We start from the raw sequence: 22934 nt of genomic DNA on the forward strand, positions 1-22934 counted from the left end.
TTTTGTTGTTACATGTATGCACCCCCCTCCCACCCCAGTTACACAGTTGTCAATGCCATCACGATTGGGGACATTCATCAATCATTTCACACTTTGCTGATGCTTTCTCCACAATTGACCGCTAATGTCTCAAAGGAATTGTCACAGGATGAGAGGGTCCTCATGCACACCACTTCTCCACTCAGATCACTATTATATCTATTTATGGACCTCCTCCATCTTAACCTCATTGTTCCATAGATGACTCACTTGGTCTGATGGGCAATAATTACATTTCAGACCCTGAACTGAGACACAATTAGATTGGCTGCTCGGAGCTCCTGACAGATCAGTTGTCTCAAATGAAGGAATAAAAGCACTTACTGTACACTTCTAAACTATGCCTGTCATTTCCTTGTTCTTCCATTGTTTCTTTTAAACTTTTCATACATTTTCTAAATAAAAAGCACAATTTGCCCTCGCAGCATAGCAAAAATATTATTTTGTACAAATCACCAAATTAAGACATCAATTATTTAATTGCTTCATTGTTAAAGGTATGTTGTTACATATAAAACATGTTCATTTTATGTGATGTCGTTTCACTACATATCTTATCTGTTTTTGAAAGACTGATCTATTGCTTATCAGATTAGAGTCCTCCACATATTGACGTTTGTATTACTCTTTCCAGGATGGATTCACACTTCCCCACAATCTTGTTAGACAAAACCATTTTGTGGGAAATGTCAGCATTATTTGATTACTGTTCTGAGAGTTGCTGTCCTCATCCCTTGCCTTTTTCTTCCTCTATTCAGTCATTAGTTTGATCACACTACCTTGAAATACAAAGCAAATATTCAGAATAATGGTTTTGACACATATCTTATCCAATTTTTGTTTTCCTGCAGCAATAACATTTTGAAGCACATTCTTAGTTGCAAGTGAAATTACATTTTATATTATACATATGGTTGTATATGATATAACAGATTTCAAGTTGATAAAGAACATTTATTGTTGGGTTTGAATGTCAAAAATACATTGGTTTAAAACTTTAAATTGACATCTGTGACAGGGTATAGAACTCTCCCTGCATAAATGTTCTGCATGTTCTATTCATGAAATCAAAACAATGCATCCACTACAGTGTTGTTGAGATCCTTAGTTTTTTTTTTACAACATCAAAGTTGGTGTAAAATAAAATAAAAGTACTATGATATATAATACTGTATGCTCCCCACTCCTTTGGGGTATTTCTGTCACAGTACATTTGCACATACTAATAGTCATCCATCAAGATGCCACCATTTATAGCTCTTATTTCAATTAATTCCCACAATGATCGGCACAGTGGCTAATTAAACTGCCTTGACAGGCACCTGAGACATCACTCAAAGTCTGAAGTGACAGGAGCATCAATACACTTGGTCACATGGGCTAGTGGAAGTTCAGCTCAACGTCACAGTGGCACGCCATCTGACAGGTCTGAAAGATTTGAGCCATAGCTGACGAAAATGAACTCTGAGGAACTCTTTGCAGGCTCTTTGCTAAGTACCTGTCGAGGTAGGGAAAAAGACAACATTATCTACTTAAACAGGAATAAGTTACCCTGTTCTTTTCTAAAATACAAAAGTAATCGTTTTATGGCTGTAACCAAACACATTACGCAGCACAGAAGGAGTAATTTTTTGCTTATATTGCTGCAAAATAAACTGAGTAGTGTTTCAAATGAATAAACTTGGATCCTTGGAAGTGCCAAGCTCCCTTTGACATTGGTCAAAAACTACAGTACAGCTGTTCAAACTAATCTTTAGATATGGCTGAACTTAGTGTGCAAATCATGAAACATTAAAATAAAACTTTTGTTACTCACGTCGTCAAATTTCCTATCACTGTACACCTCATTCTTGTCAATGAAAGTCAGCATGATCCAGTCACAGATTATGGAACACTTCAGTGGACAAAACAATAAGCAAATTGAGTTATGGGGTTAATTTTACAGTCACAAAACAACCAAGGAAAGATTAGACTAAGACCTTACAATTCCAACCGATGTCATGGCAGTCACTGCGTTTATGATGGTTGGGATGAGACTGAATTTACCAGCCTGCAAAGACATCACATTCAAGTACGTAAGAGAGAACTCCAACACAGAGCTGAAAAGAAATAAATATCTTAAATATTCAGTGTTGATAGAGAGATCTTCTTACATGTCCATGAACGATGACATCCAGTCGGATACCATAGGCTTTGATAAGTGTCCGAGACTCTACTCCATTTTTGCTGTAAAACTTGGCAAATCTATGTATTGCATAGAGAAGTTGAAGAAAAAGACAGAGAAGGGAGCTGCAGCAGATCCAAATCACAAAGGCAAACCAAGGTTAATATTTATATACTGTACAGACACCCTGTTTTGGATGTTACCTATAGTAGTAACCAGAGCTGGGCAGATCCTTTCGAACATCAAGGCGACGGAAGGAATATGTGGGTTTACAATGAGAGGAATCCAAATCCAGGTCACACTTCCAGTTGATACAAACACCAATCACGCCTCCCTGGCAGAGAGAATAATTATGCTTAATGTACATAATGTACTCCGTTATACAATAGCAGATCTTGCAGATCTACAAGCTCACAATGCCTAGTACCCTCTACCTACGCATTGTGAACTTGTAGATCTGCTATTTTGGCGCACAGCACCGTCATACGACAAAGCTAAAGTCAGGCTTTAGAAACCTTCATAGATGTTATAATATAACCAATACTTTTCTTCTGAATCTTAAAGCATCCATCCACTTTGAACTAGTGAGAATTACAGTGCATACCACACACTTACAGTCTTGCAGAGTTCACTGAAATTCTCTCTTGCTTGTTCTGCGATGTAGCCCAGTCTGAAGACGGGGCAGTAGGGTTCTTTCTCCACATCATAACGACACTTGTTGAGAAATTTATGCAGACTGCGTTTGTTTGGTTCTTCTCTGACATTACCTCTGCCACAAATGAGAACGGGAAGATGGTTTAATCAATGAATGAAATGTGTGTGTGTGTGTGTGTGTGTGTGTGTGTGTGTGTGTGTGTGTGTGTGTGTGTGTGTGTGTGTGTGTGTGTGTGTGTGTGTGTGTGTGTGTGTGTGTGTGTGTGTGTGTGTGTGTGTGTGTGTGTGTGTGTGTGTGTGTGTGTGTGTGTGTGTGTGTGTGTGTGTGTGTGTGTGTGTGTGTGCGTGCGAGAGAGAGAGAGAGAGAGAGAGAGAGAGAGAGAGAGAGAGAGAGAGAGAGAGCAGCAGACTATACCTCAGTACTTTAAGTTTGGGGAAGTGAACAGAATTCCTAATGAAGACGGTGAAATTGATGGCTTTCACTAATGCCGGCTCCCTGTTGAATATAACAGAAGTATGACTTTTAGACTGAAATCAAGCATAGTACATACTCTTGGTGCAAAGTAGGAGAGCTGTACTGTACCTTACAGTGGCATATCCCTCAACAGGACACCAAGTTTGTATCTGGCAGGTTTTGAAGGTTTGATTGTAATATGGAACACAACGGCCAGTTCTCTTGCCTGCAGAGAGCATTTAAGTTTGGACATGCAAAAACTGTTAGACAAATACAGACAAATTGTGACACTGGAAGAAGTTTTTAGAGCGGTGGTTCTCAACCTTTTCTGGATCACGGCCCACTTGAAAATCTTGAAAACGTTTGCGGCTCCCCATGTGACTGCTTAACACGGCCATTCGGCTGCCGTGTTTTCAATATTAATGTTATTTTATCTTTCAAATCTTTGTTTTTGGGGGCCCACTTGCAATATCCACCCGGCCCATGTTGACAACCACTGTTTCAGAGGGAAATAACAAACATACCATGGCCATCAAAGTCAACCTGTCCCGGGACACAGTCAGAATCTGTTGTACAGTTGGCGTTGGGAACAGAGAAATGCTGAAATGAAACCATGGGATAGATGGGAGGATTATTTCCTGCCAGTGGTTAGTAGCCATGTAACTGATACACCTTTATTGCATTTTCTTTTCCTGTGTATTACGCAGAAGTGATGTTGCACTACAGTAAAACCCTCTGTGTTCATTTTATTCCTGGAATAAAAACAAAAAACAAATGGCAAATCTTTACATTTCTGGAGTTAAATTAACACCAAAGAATTTTGAGGTACATTTACTTTATTTAAGTGTTTAAACTTTTTGATAGTTTACACTTATTTTAGTTACATTGCAGATTTAGATTATTAATACAAAACATGCATTTCCAATTTAAGCCCAATTCTATACTTCGGTTATTTGAAAATAACCAATCTACAATACGACACGTTGTAAATACTTCTGTACTTTTACTCAAGCAAACTTTTGAATATATGACTTACTTGTATAACTTGTGTAACAGAGTACTGTGGTATTGTACTTTTACTAAAGTAAAGAGTCTGAGTAATCTTCCATCACTGGGTATGGATAGTCTCAAATGCCCCTAATCTTCTGTTTATTAATTTGAACACTGACTCTGTGGCTGTGAACAAATTCTTGCTGACCTCTCACCTCTGCACACTCTCCTTGCCTCTGATCATAGGTGACCTCACGTCTTAGTATCGCGCTAATTACATCTCCACCCTAGAAGGCAAAACACAATATAACAAAATGGATGCAATGCTTGCATGAAAAGATAAACACACTGACAGGTATAATTAGGTTTCTTCTGTGCTGTTTAATACGTTAGATAAGTGGTTCTCAAACTTTTTCACGTCAGGGACCCCAAAATAAATATGTATTTGGCCCCCAAGATTTTGTGCCAGGGAGTTAGGGTCCCCATACAAAATTTGTGTTGTTTCAAAGATATTCAAATGTTTTCAAGAGACTTTTGAAAAGCAGATCTACAAGCTCACAGCATGTCATTGTGAGCTTGTAAATCTGCTGTTTTCAAATAGCCAATCTGCTATTTTCAAATAGCCAACGTTAGATGGGACAGTGTGGTGGACTAACCTCAGAGGGTCGGACATACTCCACTGTGTCCACGATATGGTCTTCCTGAATTGCTATGCCCTTCATCCTAGTGTAAACTGAGCTCTCTGGACGAGTTTCACTTTCTTGATATGCTTTCTCACTTATAAATACATACCTGTTGAATGATTTGACCAATATTAAAGATATTACTGATTGAATGTGATGACAAACATTATTCCATTAAAGCAGTTTCTCTGGATTCAGCAGCTCTCAAATGAAGCTGAAGTGCTTCCAATAGACCACAAAGTATGAAAATTAGCCTTTTTAGAGAAATGATCTGCTCATTAATCGCCTGTGAGACTATTACATCTCTCTTGACATTGGTGCCTCAGTTATATTGCCATCAATTGTACTGTGCATTTGTGCTGATATGTTCTGAGAGCTAATTGCAAATGGGAGGCTTTTTATCACCACAATGTTAATTTCAGCTTTTGGGGAATATGAAACCACTGGTCTTTTTTGCCTTCATAGGCTCAATTAAGATGTTTGGATCTTAATTGATTACATTCTAATGTTGCCCCCATACCCAGATAGCCATTTACTGCATAAGAATCAGGTTTTATTATTTACTGTTAATTCATGTCCAAAAAAATAATAAAAATGCCTTAAGGACACATGAAAGACTAATTTTACTTGACATAATGTGAACCTAAGATAGAACACAACAAAGTGACATTTAGATCAAAATGAGTCATTCAGATGTTTACTTTCAGTGAAGACATGCAAAAACATGAATGCAAAGCTCACCAGATGAAATACGTCATCACAAGAAACTGCACACCCCTATAGATGACTCCAAGAGTTCTGTTTTTAACCACCATTACCTTTGGAGTTTCATAGTCCCAGAAACCAAGAAAATAATCCTTAATGAACTCACGCAGGCCCATTATGATGTTAAGTACTGTCTGTGTTGCACAGATGTCTCCTGATGTCTTGTGTGACTGGTGTCTGGTGAAGTCTGTTTGCTCTCTATGCTCCCTACCCCTACCCCTCTCCCTCTCTACCTCTCTCCCTCTCTACCCCCTCTCTCTAACCCCCCCCCCCCCCTCTCTCTCTACACCCTTCTCATCCAGTGCTGACCCCCAAGGTAGGGTAAGTGATTTTCTTTGGTTAAAATAAGAGTTAAATAGCTCTATATTCTGATACTCGTTGCTATAGACATAGAGTGTTTGTTCAGTAACCGTTGTCTCCATGTCTCTCCAGCTCTTTATTAAACAGGGGAAAAGAATTATACCAAAAAGGATACCAATTTTATCCAATCAGGATAGAGAACTCAGACAGGATACAGATGAAATTGAAGTGAATGACAAAGAAATGAGCAGACAAAATTGGAACTGGAACACTCTAAAAATTAAGCTGATCAATAATGGGTACTCTCTCCTTTGTCTAATGTCTGCTCATTTCTGTGTCTTCACTTTTTTAATCTGTATCCTGTCTGAGTTCTCTATCCTAATTATAAAATTGGTATCCTAACCTGAAAATGCACTCCTGTTACTGAACAAACACTCTATTGCAAATGCAATGAGTTGAGTACTATCAGAATATAGCTATCTAACACTTATTTTAACCAAAGAAAATCACCCTGCCTTTAAGAGAAGAGTGGGTTTCATTTAGCCAGATTATCTGACTGTATTACACTGTAAACTTCAGTCAGATACAGATACACACACGCAGATACACGCGTGCGCGCGCATACACACGCACGCACACACACACACACACACACACACACACACACACACACACACACACACACACACACACACACACACACACACACACACACACACACACACACACACACACACACACACACACACACACACACACACACACACACATATCGGAGCTGTACATTTTATTCAGGCGCAGAAAGGAACTACTTTTGGGTCCTCGCCCAGCGTTGCCATGTCGGCTTATTATAAGTGAGTCTAAAGAGACTTCTAAAGGTAGTTGCGGGTTGCAATTTTTTGGACTTGTTTCTAAAGTGTACTTAAGTGTACCAGGGACTCCCTGGCACAAAACATTATTTGGTTGTAATATTCCAAAGTATTCCACATTTTATTGCAAGAGTTTTTGAAAATCGGCTATATCCAAATAGCCGATGCATAATAGGTTTAAAGTTCTATGTGGCCAAGTAGTTGCTTCTTTTGGGCTTGTTTTCATAGACTTGGTTGCTTATTTCTCTCACAAAATATGGCAACTGCTTTCGGGTCCTCGCTGTGTGACGCATGTCCTTCGCGCATGCCAAACAACACGTGTGTCGCCAGTGGTTAATAGTCAGTGTGCTGATGATCTGCTGAATGCTGTGTTTACATACTTGCTAGACTATTAAAACTACATCTATACTTGTGCGTTAGATCCCTTCTACGTAAGAAATGGGTGGCGTTCAAAAGAAAAAGGTAAGTGCGCACAATAGAAGTAATGTCTCAGACATGGATTACTGTGTGGCCATCGCTGTTAGCCACTTAGCTAACGTGAACTGCTAAGTACACTGAAGTAGACGTTATTATAGAACTAAATAGATTGACTGGTGTTTCTTGTTAACATGCTGAAGTTTAGTATCAAATTAACTTAAAGTAGTCGCGTAATAATGTATGTGTTGTTTGACTGTGTGACAGTTCGAGAGGGGATCTGCCACCAACTACATCACCAGGAACAAGGCTCGCAAGAAGTTACAGCTGAGCCTCGCAGATTTCAGGTACAGTATGCCAGTGGTTCTCCAACTTTTTCGTGCCAAGGACCCACATAAGAGAAGATTTTTACGGCTCTCTAGCAGTGATTCGCAACCATTTTAATTTCAAGGACCCCCAGTTTGACATGCATTAGGGCTACGGACCCCCATTTAATAGCATTTATATCTCTGGGACCCCAATCCATATTGTAAAATCAATGTTAATTTAACTCTGAGAGTGTACAAATGGAACGGGTCCGTTTGGTTCCATTTGTACACTCTCAGAGTTACAGACCCATAAGGGTCCATTTGGTTCCTGTCCATCATTTAGCTGGGGACCCCCTGGAACTCCCTCAAGTACCCCTGGGGGTCCCCGGACCCCACTTTGAGAACCAATGCAGTAGGCTACTTATAGACAGTGGTGGAAAAATAAAAAAAAAATGTGCTTGGGTAAAACTACCAATAACGCACTGTAGAAATACTCTGTTCTCCCATAGCAGTTTGATTGATTGAATACTTTACTAGACAGAAAGGTAAACAGCACGAGGTACAGTCTTATAATTTGGCCTTAAAGGATAACACAAAAAAGTCCTGGGGACTTGTTTCCGTTCTGGTCCTATGTAATTGAATTCATCAACGTAGCGTAAAAATAAACACATATATATCATCAATACCATCAACAAATATAAAACACCATATGTAGGAACAGAATGTCAGCAGTGAATGCCATCTCCTTTCTATGGGAAAAGTGAGTTTACCTCTCCTTGTGGTCTCCTGAAAGATGGATTTTCAGGCCTGTTTTGAAGGTAGACAGTGATTTCTTTTTTAAGGGATGGTGTCAGGGCATTCCACATTTTGGTGACAGTAGTAGAAAGATAATTTTCCCTAGTTTGTTCTGTAGGTGGCACCAGATCGTTGTTGTTGCTCCCTCTAGTATTGTTGCTGTGGGTGTCACTCACTTTTTTTGAAGTAGTTAGTCAGGTATGTGGGCATTGAGGGCACAGCCCCTTTGACTATCTTAAAAAACAATCCCATTTTTAATTGCTTAACCCTGTATTCTACCCTGAGCCATCCCATACTATCAAAATGTGTTGGAATTAGCTTAGTCTGCTGCTGCTCAAACTAATCTGATGTCCTGATTTCAGACGCCTATGCATTCTTAAAGGCATCTATCCTCATGAGCCCAAGAACAAGAAAAAGGTGAACAAGGGATCCACAGCCCCAAGGACTTTCTACCTGCTGAAAGACATTCGCTTTTTGCTTCATGAGCCCATTGTAGGGAAGTTCAGAGAGTACAAGGTATGTTCACTTTCACTCTGGACAATATCTCGATAGATGTATTTTTCTTCTAATTTATTTTAACCACATAAACCCCAGCATCCATATTCTGGGGGGAACATTAGCCAAGATTAGCAGATCTGCAAGCTCACAAGGGGCGGCCAAGCCGGCCATAGCTGAGTGGTTAGTGAGCCTGCCTAGGGAGCCAGAGGCCCTGGTTGCCCCAGGTTCGATTCCAGGCCAGGTCAGCATATGTGTCGATGAAATGAAATTTGTCCCTGAGCAAGACTCTTAATCCCTAATTGCTCACAGGTTCTCATTGGAAACAAGACCGCAAGGACTTTCATGAACGACCTGTTAAAAGGAATTATCCTTACAACCTATCTGGCGAAGAGATTTGGTCTAGACTGAAACATGCGGAGCTAGCACCGATCGGAACCTCTCCCTCCGCTATATAGCTCGGAGATGAGGTTCCTCTACGTATGCTGCCGGCAGAGTGTGACACTGGCGAGCGGTGGGCCACATTGTTGATTGTTACCTTTTTCCACCACATCATATCCAAAAAGTCAGCCTGTCAACACCCGTCTGTGTCAGTACTGCTCCCGTTTCAGCTACAGTGGGAAAACATGGCAGAGGATGACTGAAAAAAGAGATTTAAACTGTTTCAAACCGTTGCTTAAATGTTCTTTATTTCTTCATTTGTTGAATTTAAATGTCATTATTTATTGTGATTTCCTTATGTGCCCAATCCAGCATGTTACACTACTAATCCTGTGCCTTGTTCTCCTAATGTCCTTTTCTTTACAGATATTTGTACGAAAACTCAGAAAGGCATATGGAAAAGGAGAATGGACAAGTGTGGCGAGACTGAGGGACAACAAGCCAGGCTATAAATTGGACCACATTATCAAAGAGAGGTGAGACCAATAAATGTAGTGCCAAGAATCAACAGAAGAGGGTGTTGTGGAGCTTAGTTGATCGCCTTTTCTAAAAATCACCAGTTCAACTTAAGTGTGTGGCTGTCATAGCGATATCCTGTCACATGAAGTTGTAAGAATCATATATTTGTCAACATTTTGAAGGATGTAGAATCTATCAATTATTTCTGGTGTTCTTTCTTGTGGCAGGTATCCCACCTTCACTGATGCCCTTCGTGACGTCGATGATGCTGTCTCTATGTGCTTCCTGTTCTCCACCTTTGCTCGCACAGGAAAATGCCACGTCCAGGCAATCCAGCTATGCAGACGTCTTACTGTGGAGTGGATGAATTTTGTAATCATGTCCCGTGCTCTCAGAAAGGTATGAGGCACCATTATGTTTTTTGAGTTTGTGCAACAAACAATAATTATATTAATTATTAAAAATAATTATTGCACACAGTGTATTCTATCTCTGTCCCTCCCTCCATTGAAAAGTATATTTTTGTATATTTTTGTCTCTGATAGGTATTCCTCTCCATCAAAGGAATTTACTATCAAGCTGAGATCCTTGGACAGTCCATTACCTGGCTCGTACCCTACCAGTTCGCTCATGATGTAAGTGCTGAATGATGAAATGCAAGTCTGCACGTGATTGTTGACAACTTAAACATTTCATGATATGTTCAGGAAATGAACCTTATTGTAGATTTGCCATAGTATATAGTGGTTAGGGATGGGCAATATTATCGATATCGCAATATTTTATTTCGCGATACTGTATCGATACTCCAGCATCAATATCGCGATTTAAAAAAAAAAAGAAAAAAAAAAAGGCTTTATGAAAAACATTCAAAGAACCTATCACAGATCTGCAGCTACTCAATATGTAGTGTATATATAAACAATATGTAGTTGTGATATATGTATGTATCACAATATATCGTGATATCGCAATATATCGCAATATCGTGATACGACCCAAGTATCGTGATGCGTATCGCAATATAATCGTATCGTGACCCAAGTATCGTGATACGTATCGTATCGTGAGATTGTTGCCAATACCCATCCCTAATAGTGGTACAGTGGTGGCCATGATCTCTCTTACTGGGGTTATCAGTCCTAGGGTTAGTACAATGACTGTATTTGAGAAATTCTGTGTTTGTTGACTAAACATCGATCATCATGCCTTCAGTCTGTGAGATATACTGTATGAGTTTCAATCAGTAATAGGATCTCGGGTTTGGAAAAGCCAGTGAGTCTGTTTGCAGAAGTGATTGTGTCAGCTAAGGCTGGGCAGTGGGCAATTAACTGAAAATATATCGAAACCGAAATTTCGAGCCAATAGCCGTAGATTAATCGAATAAGCGAGAAGCTTTTTTTGTCGGGAGAATCAAGAGATCGCTTTGAAGTCATATCGCCAAGACCTAGTGTTAACTGTCAAGATGAGTTTGGGACCCCTTTATAAGTGGCTGCTTTCACCAACATGTTTTCACTGACAGACACAAGAGTGTGAGTGCTTTAGAAATGTCAAGTAACTAAAAGCATAATGTGCTTAAACCTAACCTTTGCTCTTCCAGCACCCTACTGATGTGGACTACAGGGTAATGTCCACCTTCACAGAGTTCTACACTACCCTTCTGGGGTTCATCAACTTCCGTCTCTACCAGTCTCTCAACCTGGTATACCCACCAAAGGTACACCATAAAGTTGTTATTGCTGTATTTCAAACTTACAATATTTGTTTGAATACCGTATGTGTCCACAGATGTCATGACTTCTGGCCATTTGGCTGTGGGCTTTATTAATCTCACTTTAATTTCCAGCTGGACACCAAAGAGCTGAAGACAGAGGATGAGGAAGACTATGCCATGGACTCGGAAAGCTACATGGAGGTAAGGCTCTATTCAAATGTTCCCCATTAAAGAGAGATGTTGAAGTTTGGTGGAACCTTGGGTTGTGTTGCTACCTGGTTACGATAATAGTCCTAATATTGTTATGTTGATCATTTTTTTCTGTCACCTCTGTGCTCTGTGAGTGAAAAACCAGAAGCAATTCCATTTGCTATATTTGTATGGCAATGTAAAAAAAAAAAGGTCTCAAAATCACACTTAAGCAGATAATTGGACACAAACAAAGTGGATTTTATAATAAACCAAGTCCTGGTACGTAATTCCACTACTGGCTGTGGCTGCAGCACTCATCATACCCCTATATTGGGGACCTGGGGGAGAGCTTCCATCAAACATAATATAAGACTAAAGATCTACAAGCTGACGCGTTGTGAGCTTGTAATACTGAGCCTTGATATCGAGCTGATACACTACTAATTAGTGCACTAATATTACATTACATTACAGTCATTTAGCAGACGCTTTTATCCAAAGCGACTTACAATAAGTGCATTCAACATAGGTAGGGAACGAAACTACTAATCACCAGAAGTCTTAAGTGCATTTCCTGCAAAAACAAGCAACCAAGAGTATACCTAGCGCTAAGGTAAAAGTGCTATATATCAGCTACCTACTTTCTTAAACAGATGAGACAAAATAGCAAAATCAAATGAGCACGAGCTAATACAAAAAGTGTATCAACTAAAAAAACAAGATCCAATAAAACAGTACAGCAATAAAACAAGAGTTTGTACAACTAGTTAACAACAAGTAAGCCAGACGAAGTAAAATATTGTGTATGAAGTCACATTCCTGCAGAGCTACTGCAGAAAACATCCAACATGCTTGCTGTTCAACAGCCCGGACCCTGTCATTTGGCTCCTGGGTCGGTGGTTCAGATTCTATTACCTCGGATTCCGGGTCTGTTCATCATTATGTGTAATACCTGAGGGAATCCAAGAAGACCTGTACTCAGTGCTGATAAGGAGAGAAACCCATTAAGTGCTATGTAACTCGCGTGATGATTTAGGCTGACCTTGGATCAGATTACCGTAGCGCAAAGTAAGGCGGATTTTGAACCCGTGAAGCATGCTAGATGAGGCTGCCTTTCTTAAATAATAATAAGTCAAATAATGCATTTCAATTCTAATTGATAACATACATTTCTGTTGTAATTTAGAAACTTTCAGCCATGAGCTCCAGCCTGGCGAGGGTGGTTGCCACAGTAGAGGAGGAGGAGGCCGAGCTTGACCACTTCCCTGCTGAAGAGGTAAGGATATTCTGTGTGCATTTATCTCTACAGGGGGGAAAAACCTTTATCTTAAGAGTTGAAGAAACGCAAAACAAGCATTTATTTAACACATTATTGTCAAAACATGTAGCAGAATTGAGAGATCAGATATTTGTCAGTGAACAATATGTAATTGGAGGTGTTGGACTGGGGATCGCACCTCTATGGCTGGTTGCTATGGATGAGATGTTAGTCACCCTGGCAGGGTTGTTTTGGCAAGACATGTAAGTTGTATAGCTACTGTATCTGGACATGATATACTTTTAACACATTGGCTGCCAGAATTATTTATTTATTTTCTACAGTAGACTGCCAGACTTTTTCATGAAAAAATAAAAGTACTCAGGAGCCGAGATACAGAATTTTTGATTCTCTTGGACGCACACGGTATTTGAGCGATGCAGAATGATAGTGTTTTGTGAGGCAGCGGGTAGGAGAGTTTGGCTTGGTGATCTGTCAATGAGGAAGTGAGTGCCTACCTATATAACCTTCCACACCTGTGCATGGCCAGTGAACAATCCATTCCATTAGGATGAATTGGGTGTTAGTGCCTCTCCGTGAGCCTTTTGACACACAGAAACAACAGATAATCAACAATATTTTAACTATCATAGCCAGGCAGCTGTACAACCCACGGTTCTACTAAAGTTCCAAATGTATTTGTGATTGTGTCTTTAACACATTCTCCAGGAGGATATGGAGAAGATGCAGGAAAGAGAAAAAGAACAAAAAGAACAGGAGGCCCAGAAAAAGCTCTTTGATGGGCTCAAGGTCTTCCTCAACAGGGAAGTGCCCAGAGAGTCCCTGGCTTTTATCCTCAGGTAAGTGTGAGCTGCTTTGACCCACATCACATTCAAAGAGGAACCAAAGAAACAGCAAAGCCTTAATTCATGGGGGATCATTTAACACTTGTTGCTTCATCAGGTGTTTTGGGGCTGAGGTGTCCTGGGACAAGTCGGTTTGCATTGGTGGCACATTTGATGTGACGGATGAGACCTGTACTCATCAGATTGTTGACAGACCTGACATGGACAAGCAGTACATGAACAGGTAGGGGACTAATGATGCATTAATTGGTGTGTTTTATTGGTGTGCATTTCCAGTTGTTGAAAATTAAAAATAAACCTATAGAGAGAGAGAGACAGGGAGTGACACACAGTAAAGGTCGTCGGGATCGGGATTCAAACCCACAACACGCTATCAGGATTTGCAGCCTAGGTGCCCGGACCGCTACGCCAGTGGCCCTGGCCAGCTATTTATATATATCATTAGTGATTCTTACATTCTTGAGAACATTTAGCTGATTGAGCATGTGTCTCTTCCCTCAATCCCCCCTTGTACATGTTCATGGTACCAACAATACTGCCTTTGAAAGGGGGACTTCCTGCCCTTTTGCTTAAAAGGAACCCTGTTCTTCATGGTGTTTGACAGACTGCCCCCCCCCCCCGCCATTTCAGCCAATTGTGATTTATTATGAACTATTAACCCCCTCAGATAGTCATGCATTTGCTGATATCCTCAAAAATGTTTCAGTAGTTCAATATAGTAGTTGTATAACAGTAACATACAATGTATGCCGTGTTGTCTTGGTAGGTACTACATCCAGCCACAGTGGGTATACGACTGTGTCAATGCCAAAGTCGTCCTGCCAGTGGCAGACTATTTCCTCGGTGTGACCCTTCCACCCCACCTGTCTCCGTTTGTGGAGGAGAAGGAAGGAGACTACGTGCCACCAGAGAAGCTGAAGATCATGGCGTTACAGCGAGGAGAAAAACCTGGTGCGAAGCACACCGCTTTTCTTAACCACTTTAACCCTGCTGTCCCAATTTTGGGCATGTCATTATAGGCCAAAATAAATTAGTAGATTGGCTATTAATTCTTTTTTTTTTTTTAAATCTCTTTGTGGTTCAGTCAGTGATTAACATTACACTATGCATAAGAAAATAATGCATCAAAAATAACATGTATTTGGTCTCTCCTAGTGCAAGAAGAGGAGGAGGAAGAAGAGGAGGATGATGATGAAGACGAGGAGGACGATGAGGAGGAAGAGGCAGATGAGATGAATTTGAAGGAGATGGAACAGCAGCGTTCTCAGGGCAAGGTGAGCGGTCATTGAGATTAAGAAGAGATCTGTCCTGCTTTTTTCCCCTTCTTTTTTTAATAATATAGACCTACACTACCGCCTGTTGCTAACACTTAACGTTCCTTTACAGTCTTTGTCAGTGAAGGTCACTCCTGGGAAAGCTAGGGTAGAAAACCGTGCACGCTTGGAGCAAGAGGAGAAGGCAGAGGAGAAACGTCTGGCGATCATGATGATGAAGAAGAGAGAGAAGCATCTTTACGACAAGATTATGTTTGGAAAGAAGAGAACAATCCGAGAGGTTAGTGCAACTTTCTTTTGAGTGAATATACATGTACGGTAGCTGTTGATACAAGAGTCATTATGTAGGTACATGATGGGAAACTAAAGTGGCTGCATACTTAACCTTGAACCCATCATCTGTTTTCTGTCTGGCATGCTGCCAAATAGAGAACATGGGGATAATGGTTAACAGTGTTGTATAGCTCAGCCCTACAAAGCTTGCATGTTAAATGATGACCCTTTTAGGTCCCTACAGAGGACAGGTGACCTGCCTTCGAAAAGTGTTAAATGCCAGTAGGTTCATTGCTCCCTCAACTGTTCATTAACTCAATCTGCTCTCCTCCCCCACAGGCAAACAAGCTCGCCGTCAAGAGGAAAGCTCACGATGATGCCAGCAAGGCAGAGAAGAAAAAAAAGGGCAAGAAACAGTAGTCATTAGATAAGATGACTGGACTGACTTTGTATGTAACATAAAGTTGCATATTGATGGTGATGTCTCATGAAGCTCATGAGTTAAGTGTATGGTATTGTGCGTCGGCTGCGTCCCATGTGGCGTGGCAATGGTGGTTCAAGTCACAGAAGGCTGAAAAGTCGGATCAGAAACATTATTTTATATTGTCTTGAGTTCTTGTATGAGAGATTGTATGCCTCTTTGCTTTATAAGAATTCTTTATTTTATGTTTAATGCCTAATAAATTGCCTCCACTTCACTCGTTAAACTTTAATGGTCTAATTTCTACAGTAAAAACACACAATATATGTATATGTGGCTGTATATATTTGTGACTGTTACAAGTTACCACAAGTTGCATATTTAGACAAGCTGTTGAATAATTGCTCTTTGCCTTTTCATCCTGTACCACTGGATGTCCTATTCACACGGCTTTAGCGATGCTGAATAATTCAGGGTTGTAGGTGTGTTTGCCAGATCGCAGACAGGCTACCTTATGTGTCACATGCTACAGCTGTAAAAAGGGAAGCCTCAGCCTTCAGAGGATGGAATCTCGAGTCCACAACCTTAATAAGTGTCTACTTCCATACAGAGGCAGAGATCACTATGGTGTCACTGCGTGGGGGGTCAGGGATTGGTCTATGCCTGGACAGTGGGTGGTGATGACGGAGGAACGTTCACATCCGTAGGCCTTTGAGGGTGCTGTGATCTCAGAGGGCTGAGGGCCAGGCCAGTCATGCCCTCCACTACTCAATCTCTTCATTCACTGACTGACCTCACTGGTCTTCTTCCCCTCCCCACTCACCCGCGTGCCTGATGCGCATTCCACGCATGCCCACCCAGTCCAGGTCTCAGCCTGGCACTCTGGGTGCGTGCACGTAGAGGCACACCCATTCAACAAAAGCGTTACTGTTGTGGCTGGATGCAAAGGGAGTGGGATGAGCAGCACGAGCCCTATGCTGTCTCCCTGTTTGTTGAAGGGCCACAGTGTGCCGAGAGGGACAGAGAGAGGGCCCTTACTGTAACGGGTGAGGCGTTACAACCACATACAGTATTGCTACACCCTGTCACCCAGAGCCAGATGGACTTGTTCATCCCTGGTGGATGTCCATTTAATTCTCTATTGACACAAGCTCTCTGTCTTTATTTAAGTAGAATGCATCAAAAGCTACAGTTTAGCCGAAGAGTTTTTTGAATCTTCAAATTCTACATATTCCAGTATTCTTGAATAACTAAACATTTTCATAAACTTGTGTTATACCATGTCTTTATTTTACCTTTTTATTTTCTATTATGCTGGACATTGTTGGCACTGTCTGGTGGTGCATGCCACACCAACATTTCACTGCACATGATTGTATGGGAGTATAAATTTCCTTTGATCTTGAAGTGGAAAAAATAAAATAAAAATTACCCCAACAAGGTATCTGCAGTACCCGTGTTACATAACAATTTAGGCATTTAGCAGATGCCCTTAATCCAGAGCGATTTACACTAAGCAGGTAAATACGAGGTAATACATCAAATGCATAAAAATAATAATCTAGGATCATAGGTAAACGAGGAACCTATCATCAGTCTAAACAGTATATCAAAAAGTAAATAATCTGTACATAGAAACTAAACACTATAGGATAGCAGGTCTACAAATGAACCTGGCTAGTCTACATAACATGCTATCCAAATTACATTTTAGCCTTTGCATAAGCCTGCAAGGTTGTCAAGGCTAGGGCAAGTGCTACATATGTGATACATTATCTTTTTCACAATTTAGATAATAGCTACTGTATATCCATGGTACCAAATGTTCACTTTATACAGCTTGGATACACTTTAATCCAAAATAATGCATAGGTTTGCTAAATCAGCATTTTGAACAATACAGAGAAAGAGTGGTCTTGATCAAGTGGCACAATTGAAGCCTTTGTGCCTCATCTTTCTGCATTTGTTCTTTTTATACCATTTGCCAGCCCTCCTATCAGCTTGCAGCTCCAGAGTCCAGTGGCTTCACTCAATAGCCCTCTGTATGCAGCCACAGAATAGGGCCTATACCCCCTCCCCTTTCCCCCTCTCCGCTTTCCTCCCTCCCTCTTCAAACTGACAAGTGCTAGTCCCCTGACAGTAAGCCTGACGTCACAGGTGGCTGGATGAGTCTCCCTGTAGTGCTTGATTCAGCTGAATCCGTTAGAATTGAAATGGGAAGAAGAGGCGGAGGCCAGAAGCATCAGGTGTAGGCCCATGTAGAGCGAGAGAGGAAAGGCAGCACCTGGCAGGTGAATGAGATTCGGAGCGCTGGACGTGATAAGGAGAGCGCTGAACTGTGCGGTGTTAATGACATCGTGTGTATGTCAGGATCAGACACAAGTCAACAGCAGGGAGGGCAACTTGTCTAGGACATTTGGACGAGGAGGGGCAAAAGGCTGTACATAATGCACTTGGTAGAGAAACACCTACCATAGGTTTCTGCTTGGATTTATGCATGAGGGTAAGGAATCATTGAATTCTCTAACATTTTCCTATCACAATTACTTGAGCATACTTTTTATTTTATTTTAATGTGTTTTCTTGCGTGTAACTATCTGTTGGAAAAAAAATAAGCTGTTCAAAATGTACAGATCGCAGACACTTGTATTTTATCCTATATCGTATATATTACACCTATATTTTCTTGTATCAACACTGTTCATAAGTCAAGGTCATTACTTTACCTATGTTCATTAGACGTTCATTCTAGGAGGGTAATTGGAAAACATTTGAAAATATGTTTTATGGAATATTAGCAAGCTTGTGCTGAATATATAACTTGTATATGCACTCCTTTAGATTGTAATTACAGTATATCATGCCATAGACACATAATATAACAAGACACGGTAGACTTTCCTAAATACATTTGCTGTGATGATATTTCTAATTTACTTAAGCGTAGGCTACAAAGTAATGCTATCAAACAAACAGGTCTCTGTGGCCCATAGGGTTTGGAGTGTACTGTCTGGTATATTATTGCAGGGGCAGTTAAATAATAACAATATTGAAAAACAAACAATATTGTGCTACTTGCAAAGCAGAACTGCTCCATGTAACCATCCTGCACCCGAACCAGCCTGCTTCATATCTCCCATCACAGCAGAGAGAGAGAGAGAGAGAGAGAGAGAGAGAGAGAGCTCACATGAATCCATAATAGGCCCTTCATGGAGCCCAGACAAAGAGAAAGAAAAAGTCCTTCTAGCTATGTTTGGTGAACAATGTTTGAGTAGGCTATGCTCTGCTGATAAAAAGTCTGGATTATATATAAACTATATTTCCTTAATGAATAAACATCAAGGTTTCTTCAGCACTTGAGAAACTCATAAAAGACTTAATGTCCTAGCTATGAATAGTAATAAATCAGTTTCTGTTTACTTTACCCATTATGGTTGCTATGCGGGCTGTTCACTAGTAAAGGATATCAGACTCAAGATTCAGCACTGTTTTTAAATAGGCTACAGAAAAGGTATGGTTCGTTTCAAAATGTGAGAGTGCAACTTTTTTGTGATTTGTAATGTTTTTATTTTTTGATAATATTTTTTCAATCGCCTGTCCTAGTTATTAGTCTTACTAATGCAGGACAAGAATGCCATTCCTATAAGCTATAGCTATTCTTGCTGATTCATATTTGTAATTTTAGCTTGCTAATCCAGCATGGTTTAGTTGCTATAAATTATCCAAATCCACACAACTGCTGCCGTTATATTTTCACATTCATTAAATGGTCTCTTGAGATGAACAATTCAATGGTCTCACCTCTGATACTTCACATCACAGTCATTTTGAGAAAGCTGACACTTATTAAGGCTACAGGTGGCGTGTGTGTGTGACCGTTACTTTATATTGCAGAGTCAGACTCTGGGTCATCTTATTACCAGCTGCAGGGGGAATGCTGGCGTAGTGCTGGCTCACTTTCCACAGGAGTGCATTATTTATTATACAGACAGGTGCCAGAGAAACACAGGGCAGGGCATAGGTATGCTCAATAAACAATTATCCTCACATTTAAAATGTTGATGAAGTGCCAATGTAGGCTATCATATTCTCATGACATAAATAACGAATGTCATTTACTTAACTACAGGTCTACAGTACTTAAGTTAATTCTAAGAGTATCTGTACTTTATTACTTTAGTATTTGTTTTTTGTTTTTTGGAAATGTATGACTTTTATTCTACTAGGCCTAATTTAAAAGACAAATATTGTACTTTTGACTCCACTACATTTCTATGAATGTTATTATTACTCATTACTTTTCAGCATAGCTTTGAAATCAGCTGTTGAATTTAATAAGAACTTCTTCAAGTTTTAATAGTTTGATGGCACAAGTGTGACATAATTTTTTAACTCCTAATGTTCTTTTCAAAGACTTTTGTCCACTAAGCACAAGATACGCTATGACATGAAAATTCTGCATTGGAATGGATTTGTATCTTTTAGGGATGTCTTAGCTTCTGGCAGATCGATGATAATGATGATGGTGACGATGATGATGATGATAATGATGATTGTTTTCCAAGGTAATCTGTAATTCATCCGGCCATGGTTGGAAAGCAAGGGAGGCAGTGGAGGTCCATGTGCAAAGGCCTGGTCCTTGGTACCCTTCTCACCAGCTGTATGATCCTGCTATACTGCCTGTCTAGTCCACAGGTCCACTTCAATCTACCTGAGTAAGACTCATCACAATGGGGAAACCTGAAATATTGCATTGTATAAAACATTTATTACATAATGATACATCTTGTGTGGCGCAAATCCATATCAGATTTATTTGATATGGGCCACAAACTTAAAATGCTGTCATCTGATATGTTTTATTCCACAGTTAAATGTATTATTTCAGCTTCAATGTGTGCAGATATAGAAATGGGAAAACACAGAAAGAAATGCAGGTTTGACATGTGATGTAAAATCCAGAAACATGATAACATGTATCTTCATAAAAATAAACCAAAGCAAAAATCAGTGTCTTTCTTAAATGATAAAATGTGTATACATTCCATACTGAAAAATATATAGAAATATTCAGGTACTTTAGGTATTTATTACACTCAGTTAAGTTAACACACCCTATTGGGATTTATTGTAAACATTGTAAATTAGCTTTGTTTAATTATGGTAGTATTTATGATTTGATTTTTGATTTTTTTTTTTGCTCTTCCTCATGGACCTACTTGCGGCTTATACCAGTGTCAGTTTACTTTATGTGGATTATGCAGTTGACGCACGCTGACATTGCAGCATGTACAACGCGCTGACTTTTGTTTAGTTTTTTTGTGTTTTTCTCGCACCTTAACTAGTATAGTTAATAGTATAGTATATCATGTACAGTATACATCTGCTGCTATGCTCACGCACCTTTATATCTTACCTCAGGTACTATGTGTAAATATGTAGATCATTTGTTTGTTTCTTTGATTTATTTGATATCTCTTCCCCCTTGCCCCCCCCCCCCCTTTTTCTTCCCTTCCCTTTTTCTATGGAAATAACAAAACGATAGAACATGCACAAAAACTCATTTCACCCACTTTTCTACTTGTGTAAACCTGTGATGTGACATTAAAGCTTATTGTTTTTGCTTATTGCATTCATATTTGCTTTCTCTAGGGTTCCAGTGCCTTACTCCTGTGCCCACCGTCCGGCCCAGTCTCACATTCCCCCAACCACAAACGGCTCTCGGCGGGCCAGCGGCCTCTGCACTCCTAAAGTAGATGTCATGTTCATGAAAACTCACAAGACGGCCAGCAGCACATTCCTCAACATCCTGTTCCGCTTTGGAGAGAAGCACAGGCTCAAATTTGCCTTCCCAGACAGTAGAAATGACTTCTTCTACCCCACACTTTTCCAACGTTCCCAGGTTAAAGACCACCGGCCTGGAATGTGCTTCAATATCATCTGTAATCACATGCGCTTCAATGCAGCCGAGGTGGCCAAACTGCTTCCTACGGATACTTCCTACATCACTATTCTGCGAGACCCTGCAGAGCTCTTCGAGTCCTCCTTCCACTACTTTGGTCGTCTGGTGCCCTTGACCTGGAAGATACCAGGGGAGGATAAGCTGACTGAGTTCCTACATGATCCCCATTACTACTTTGACCCAGAGGGCTTTAATTCATTCTACCTCAAGAATCTGCTGTTCTTTGACTTTGGACACGATAACACCCTGGAGCTGAATGATCCACAGGTGCAGGAGGGCATCAGATCCATCACTGACCGCTTTCAGCTGGTTATGCTCGTGGAGCACTTTGAGGAATCACTCATCCTCCTCAAGGACACCCTCTGCTGGGAGATGGATGACCTGCTCTTCTTTAAGCTCAATGCCCGAAAAGGATCCACAGTGTCTAAGCTGACCCCTGAACTTCGGGCAAGGGCCCTTGAGTGGAACGCAATAGACTGGAAGTTGTATCAACATTTCAACATCACCTTCTGGAAGAAAGTGGATGCTTATGGACGAAAGCGTATGGCAGACGACGTGGCAGAGCTCAGGAGGAGGAATGCGGAGATGGCATCCATCTGTATTGAGGGTGGTCACGCCGTAGACGCTGGCAGCATTCAGGAGACAGCCATGCAGCCCTGGCAGCCTATTGGTGAGAAGTCCATCATGGGTTATAACCTGAAGAAGAATGTGGACAAGGCCCACCGCAAGTTGTGCCGTAAGATGTTGACACCCGAGCTTCAGTACTTGACAGAACTGGGGGTTAACCTGTGGATCACCAAGCTATGGGGTCATGTCAGAGATGTCATTAACTGGTGATAAATTTTTTTTTTTTAAAACGGTGATAGACACATTATAGCAAGAGGGGCCAATTCATTTTTTAATGAATAATTTATGGATGAAGTTGACTGAGAGAAAGGTTACTGTTTGTTTGTGTGTTGAATTGTGTCACATTACCAGTCATCAGTATTTTCATGTTTGCAGGCTGTAATTTATCTGATGGGTACTTGACAATAGCATACTTCACCTTAGCTCTGGTCCATAGCGTTAGAAGGAGAACTCCTTCTAACACTATGGACCAGAGCTAACTTCACCTCACAATCTACAAAAACTGAAACTGTTTATT

General features: G+C 40.5%; 3 protein-coding genes across 3 annotated transcripts; 2 read left to right on the forward strand and 1 right to left on the reverse strand.

The window, feature by feature from the left end:
* Nucleotides 1-1395: 1395 nt before the first annotated feature.
* On the reverse strand, nucleotides 1396-5865 carry p2rx2 (purinergic receptor P2X, ligand-gated ion channel, 2; the record flags this gene model as incomplete). Its single annotated transcript, XM_084054188.1, has 12 exons — nucleotides 1396-1537; nucleotides 1856-1933; nucleotides 2024-2089; nucleotides 2193-2283; nucleotides 2407-2537; nucleotides 2819-2972; nucleotides 3273-3353; nucleotides 3441-3537; nucleotides 3836-3911; nucleotides 4517-4588; nucleotides 4958-5093; nucleotides 5726-5865. 12 exons carry the CDS (start codon nucleotides 5863-5865, stop codon nucleotides 1442-1444), a joined length of 1218 nt encoding a protein of 405 aa, XP_083910314.1. The 3' UTR covers nucleotides 1396-1441.
* A 1349-nt stretch (nucleotides 5866-7214) lies between these two features.
* On the forward strand, nucleotides 7215-16105 carry pes (pescadillo). The gene is made up of 15 exons (XM_084055162.1): nucleotides 7215-7380; nucleotides 7600-7679; nucleotides 8798-8951; nucleotides 9738-9847; nucleotides 10058-10229; nucleotides 10376-10465; nucleotides 11431-11547; nucleotides 11677-11745; nucleotides 12923-13012; nucleotides 13724-13854; nucleotides 13958-14083; nucleotides 14627-14811; nucleotides 15016-15134; nucleotides 15247-15414; nucleotides 15747-16105. The coding sequence occupies exons 1-15, from the start codon at nucleotides 7357-7359 to the stop codon at nucleotides 15825-15827; spliced, it is 1716 nt and encodes a 571-aa protein (XP_083911288.1). The 5' UTR covers nucleotides 7215-7356; the 3' UTR covers nucleotides 15828-16105.
* A 1944-nt stretch (nucleotides 16106-18049) lies between these two features.
* Nucleotides 18050-22631, forward strand: gal3st1a (galactose-3-O-sulfotransferase 1a). Its single transcript, XM_084054920.1, has 3 exons — nucleotides 18050-18331; nucleotides 20394-20543; nucleotides 21481-22631. Exons 2-3 carry the CDS (start codon nucleotides 20416-20418, stop codon nucleotides 22625-22627), a joined length of 1275 nt encoding a protein of 424 aa, XP_083911046.1. The 5' UTR covers nucleotides 18050-18331; nucleotides 20394-20415; the 3' UTR covers nucleotides 22628-22631.
* Nucleotides 22632-22934: the final 303 nt, after the last annotated feature.

This window comes from Gymnoscopelus microlampas (genome assembly GCF_963454915.1).
Source record: "Gymnoscopelus microlampas genome assembly, chromosome: 4".
Lineage (NCBI taxonomy): Eukaryota > Metazoa > Chordata > Actinopteri > Myctophiformes > Myctophidae > Gymnoscopelus > Gymnoscopelus microlampas.